Source organism: Xenopus laevis, chromosome 7L (assembly GCF_017654675.1).
Source record: "Xenopus laevis strain J_2021 chromosome 7L, Xenopus_laevis_v10.1, whole genome shotgun sequence".
In the NCBI taxonomy this organism is placed as follows: Eukaryota; Metazoa; Chordata; class Amphibia; order Anura; family Pipidae; genus Xenopus; species Xenopus laevis.
The window spans coordinates 5,934,989-5,941,106 of record NC_054383.1 but is presented as its reverse complement, the minus strand read 5'-3'; the positions used below and the strand labels follow the sequence as shown (position 1 = coordinate 5,941,106).

At 37.3% G+C, this 6,118-nt stretch overlaps 1 protein-coding gene across 1 annotated transcript; it reads right to left on the bottom strand.

The window, feature by feature from the left end:
* Positions 1–208: 208 nt before the first annotated feature.
* On the bottom strand, positions 209–5,417 carry LOC121395746 (serine/threonine-protein kinase N1-like). Its single transcript, XM_041570031.1, has 5 exons — positions 5,138–5,417; positions 4,396–4,487; positions 2,720–2,896; positions 2,171–2,233; positions 209–449 (listed from the first exon to the last, which is right to left on the bottom strand). Exons 2-5 carry the CDS (start codon positions 4,419–4,421, stop codon positions 209–211), a joined length of 507 nt encoding a protein of 168 aa, XP_041425965.1. The 5' UTR covers positions 4,422–4,487; positions 5,138–5,417.
* Positions 5,418–6,118: the final 701 nt, after the last annotated feature.

Here is a 6,118-nt window from a genome sequence, read left to right as displayed (position 1 = left end):
GGCCCAGTAATATCTAGTTACTCGACTGGGAAAAAACCAACACAGACACAGGGAAAATGTACAAATTCCAGTAGCAGTTCTACCTCTGCCCATCATGCCGCCTTAAAACGACTCTATTAACTGGACACATTAATCAGTTTTCCCATGAGTCATGTGTTTATTTCTTACAAGTGACAAATACATAGAAGTACCAGCGTCACTTCCTTTATTATCTTGAAATAAAATGAGAGATTGGAAAGTTGTGTTTGTGTGTCAGAGGCAGATACATCACTCGTTCTTGTGTCCATTCGCTCATCCATTTGGTTTGAATGAATTGAATAAATCCCCCCTGTCTAGAGTTCAGTGCTATGGAATTATAACTAGAAATCTTACCTTCTTTGCTAATTCCAAAGTCAGTAATTTTGGCGTATCCGTCTCTATCCAGCAATACATTTTCTAGTTTTAAATCCCTGCAATGAAAACAAATGAACATTTTAAAATAAAACTAAAGAAAAACAAGTAGAAAGAAGCTAAATAAGGCAGAAATGGGGACATGGCTGTGTAATTAGGGTCAGACTGGGCCTGTGGGGCAACAGGGAAAAAACCCAGTGGGCCTGCAAACCCAGACCCACTCCTTGTGCCACTCCCTGGACTCCTCTACTGACCCCTATTCCATCATGATTAGATGTAACGCGCAGGGGGGTTGTTACTGGGGCAGGGGACTGGGAGAGGGGGGTTGTGACTGGGGTGGGGAGCTGGGGAAGGGGGTTTTGGTAGGGTTGCCATCTGGCCAGTATTTTACTGACCTGGCCGGTAAATATAATGGTTGAGCCCAATGTTATTAATAGGGAATAAAGATAAATATATAGGAAGGCCAGTGATCCCAATGTTATTAATAGGGAATAAAGATAAATATATAGGAAGGTCAGTGATCCCAATGTTATTAATAGGGAATAAAGATAAATATATAGGAAGGTCAGTGATCCCAATGTTATTAATAGGGAATAAAGATAAATATATAGGAAGGTCAGTGATCCCAATGTTATTAATAGGGAATAAAGATAAATATATAGGAAGGTCAGTGATCCCAATGTTATTAATAGGGAATAAAGATAAATATATAGGAAGGTCAGTGATCCCAATGTTATTAATAGGGAATAAAGATAAATATATAGGAAGGTCTGTGATCCCAATGTTATTAATAGGGAATAAAGATAAATATATAGGAAGGTCTGTGATCCCAATGTTATTAATAGGGAATAAAGATAAATATATAGGAAGGTCAGTGATCCCAATGTTATTAATAGGGAATAAAGATAAATATATAGGAAGGTCAGTGATCCCAATGTTATTAATAGGGAATAAAGATAAATATATAGGAAGGTCAGTGATCCCAATGTTATTAATAGGGAATAAAGATAAATATATAGGAAGGTCTGTGATCCCAATGTTATTAATAGGGAATAAAGATAAATATATAAGAAGGTCTGTGATCCCAATGTTATTAATAGGGAATAAAGATAAATATATAGGAAGGTCAGTGATATTATCCCAATGTTATTAATAGGGAATAAAGATAAATATATAGGAAGTACAGTGATCCCAATGTTATTAATAGGGAATAAAGATAAATATATAGGAAGGTCAGTGATCCCAATGTTATTAATAGGGAATAAAGATAAATATATAGGAAGGTCTGTGATCCCAATGTTATTAATAGGGAATAAAGATAAATATATAGGAAGGTCTGTGATCCCAATGTTATTAATAGGGAATAAAGATAAATATATAGGAAGGTCAGTGATATTATCCCAATGTTATTAATAGGGAATAAAGATAAATATATAGGAAGGTCAGTGATATTATCCCAATGTTATTAATAGGGAATAAAGATAAATATATAGGAAGGTCAGTGATCCCAATGTTATTAATATGGAATAAAGATAAATATATAGGAAGGTCAGTGATCCCAATGTTATTAATAGGGAATAAAGATAAATATATAATAAGGTCACTGATTCCAATGTTATTAATAGGGAATAAAGATAAAGATAGAGGAAGGCCGGTATTTTTTTACAGAAAAGGTGGAAACCCTAGGTTGTGGCTGGGGCCGGGGGGGAGGTATGTGGGATGCTCTGGTTGATCCCAGACCCCCAGTCCAACGCTGTGTGTAACATTCAGTAGTACTTACCTATGGGTGATGTTCCGATCATGCAAAAACTGCAGCCCAAGTACAATACAGGCGGAATAAAATCTAAAAGATAAACAAACACAAATATATTTTAGTAATTCATTTATAAGTGCAACAAATGGCAGTTATTTCTGAACGTAAATATTCAGCAGGTCATTGCCTGCGTCACCTTCCTATGGAGCACCTGGATTGGGATATTAATGGTAGGGAAATCTTTATTAATTCCTCTAGAGCACAGCCATACTCTTTCTTCCCACTGAAATGAATGGAGGGCTGGGTTTTACTTCTTGGGATCCAGATATTCTTATAAAAATGTTGGTGACAGTTTTCCTTGGGCCATGAATGATCAAAGCACTTTCTTCTCGACTCTTATTATGGGACTAATTCCCAGGGAAATACTGGAAGTTCCAGCTTTTCTAGTGGGAAAGAAACAATCTCCCATACACTGTCTATGGATACCCCAATGGCAATGGTGCTATTTAGGTGCAAGATGAGAATAACATAAGGATATAACCTGACACCTTCCCTAAAACTCCCAGTGGTACTTACCTAGTTCTCTCCTGTGACATTCCGTCTCTGACCAAATGGGATACCAAGTCTCCTCCTTCTACAAACTCCATTGCCAGGCAGGTATAATGATCCGTAGAGAAAGAGGCGAATAATCTAGTAAGGAAGTGGCAATTTTCCTTCTTGGCCAATAGCAGGATCCGTTGCTCTCGGAGAACACTGGCAAAGAAATAACATCATCAGTTTCAATACAGGAGAATCATACACAGGACTAGTTCTACAACTGAGACTGGGGCAGAGCCTGTAATGGGGAGGCCCATTTATTAAGTAACCCCCCCCCCAATATATCATTTATGAACTCAAAGTAATGGGTCTGTGGTTTATAGTTCCATAGCTGTATTAAGAATCAAATACAATTCAAATATAAACCCAGCTGTGACAATTACGGTGTGATCCCCAAAAATAATAAATAATAACCAATATTTGAATTTATGTGAAGCCTTTTCCTATTTTAAAAGCATCACATGTATACAGGGCAGCAAATTATATATATTTTATAAATTTTATATATATAACGCCTGAAATTCAGTCCTTAAAGGATAAACTAAAGCCTAACTAAAGAAGTAGATAGAAATGTTGTACATGATGTTTTGTGCTTCTGTACCAGCCCAAGGCAACCATAGCCCATTAGCTGTAAAGATCTGTGTCTCCAAAGATGCCCCAGTAGCTCCCCATCTTCTTTTCTGCTGATTCACTGCACATGCTCTGTGCTGCTGTCACTTACTGAGCTTAGGGACCCACTCACAATATACAGTACACATAGGGGCCGATTCATCAAGAGTCGAATATCGAGGGTTAATTAACCCTCGATATTCGACTGGGAACTAAAATCGTTCGACTTCGAATTTCGAAGTCGAACGATTTAGCGCTAATCCTGCGTTCGATCGATCGAAGGATTTTTCGTTCGATCAAACGATTAAATCGTTCGAATCGAACGATTCGAATGATTTTAATCCAACGATCGAAGGAAAATCCTTCGATCAAAAAAAGGTTAGCAAGCCTATGGGGACCTTCCCCATAGGCTAACATTGACTTCGGTAGCTTTTAGCTGCCGAAGTAGGGGGTCGAAGTTTTTTTTAAAGGGGAAGTACTTCGACTATCGAATGGTCGAATAGTCGAACGATTTTTCGTTCGATTCGTTCGATTTCGTTCGAATTCGAACGAATTTAACCAATTCGATGGTCGAAGTACCTAAAAAATACTTCGAAATTCGAATTTTTTTCATTCGAATCCTTCACTCGAGCTTAGTGAATCGGCCCCATAGAATAGAAATGTCACAATATAAAGCTGATTAGTAATTAATACACATAATTACTACATGGCAGCACAGAAACCAGTGCAATTAGCATCAGAATTGAATAATCAGCAAACCTGTAGCATCAGCTTATATTACAGCCAGGGAAGCTCATTTTCTGCTGGATAATTAGTGACGAGCCCTAAGCTTAGCTTCTCAACAGCCAATCAGAGCCCACTGAGCATGTGAGTGTCACAGACACTTTCCAAGATGGTGACCCCCTGTGACAAGTTTGAAGTCCTGGATCATTGCTGCTATTGACAAGCTCAAACTTTAGCCTCGTGCAATAAGTTCACTATATGAAATATGGTATTTTTAGCCATATTCGTTTTTAGGATTTGGTTCTCATTTAAGAATAACTCACCTAGCAAACGCCGTAGGTTCATCCATATAAAAGCTTTCAATAGTCTTAATGGCAACGGCCCTTCCTGTTTTTCTGTAGTTTGCCTTATAGACCTGAAATGAAAAAGTGCAGCGTTTATACACAATACATGTTTCATCTTACACACAATTAAATGAATTAGCAACAAGAGTTGCTCATGTAGATTAATCAAATGTGTCTGTAATGCATATCTGCAAAACTGGTATTTTAGGGGCTCATTTAATGACAGTTTGCACCGGGCCTAGTAACCCATAGTAACTTATAGCCACTAGGGGATACTGAACTTTATGCAGACTTTTGATGTCCCCCATAATGTGCCAAAAGTGTCAGAGTAGGATGTTATTCAATATATTGATTGTGTGTTTCAAGTGCAAGGGGGTTATTTACTAAAGTCCGGTTGGAGTTTTTGGTGCAAAACTCAAATTTTTGGGATTTACTAAAGTCCAATGCTGCAAAAAGTCTGAATCTGAAAATCCGGCATCCCAAAAATCGGACTATTTCAGGCAAAAATATAAGAAATTTGGGCTTTTCTGGTTTTTGTTCAATTTTCTCAAGTTTCCCCCAATCCAATGAAATTGTGCTTTTTCAATAATAAATTAGGATTGATTCTAGTTTGGTTGGACATTTTTTATTTAAGTAATCGGAAAAAATTGGATTTAAGTAAATAACCGTCCAAGTGTAATGTTCATAAAGATCTATCGTATTTAAAGGCAAAGTAACTCACCTTTCCATATGATCCCTCACCAAGAAGTGACTGGATGTTGAAGTCATCGATAGATGGTGGGGTTCCACACACAAGCCTGAAAGCAAATAAATACACTTGATTAACCCTTTTGTTTGTTTCACTGGTAGAACTTTCACAGTTCTAGACTAAGAAAAAGAAACGTATAACAGGCAATCTAATGGAACATATATCCACCATCAACAAGACCTCATGCAATGTGCCACCCAAAATGGACCCCAAGAAAGCAACAGACAGATCTTATATCCATACCTTGTGTGGTTCAGGGCAGTATCAATCCTTTGGATCGTAGAATCAAAGCGAGTATTCTAGGGAGGAGAAGGGAATAACATTAATTTAAGCTCACAATGTCATTTAAGAATAAAATTTCCTGGAAGTTTGTTTTAAAGTATCAAATAAGAAAACTTACCCCCTGGTTCTCAGGATGAGCAAAGCTTAGAAGTCCTGTAAAAGAAAAAAAAGATATGGTTCAGAAAGAAGCCGCTGCAACTACTAGAATATTTTGGAAGTGAGTGTGAATAAAAAGTCTGTAGCGTAACTAGGTGTTACTGGGCCCCACAGCAAATTAATCTTAGGGCCCCCAACAAATACAGATTTTGTCCTTTTTTACCAATATATGTTGAAATTGATCATTAATTAGGGCTTCATGGGGCCCCTATACCTACTGGGGCCCCTGTAGCCATAGGATCTAATTCCTCTTTAGTTACACCCCTGTGTAAAGGTTACACCCCTGCCTAAAGTATATAGGTTTCTTGTCTACACAGGACTTCTGTCCAGGAGGGGCTGATCCCAAACCTATACCTGCACCTTCCATGTACTTAAAGTTTAACTACTCTGTCTGTGATGTGAATGTATATATATATATATATATATATATATATATATATATATATATATATATATATATATATATATATATATATATATATATATAAAGTGCAGAAATGGAGAGGTCTAGCCCAA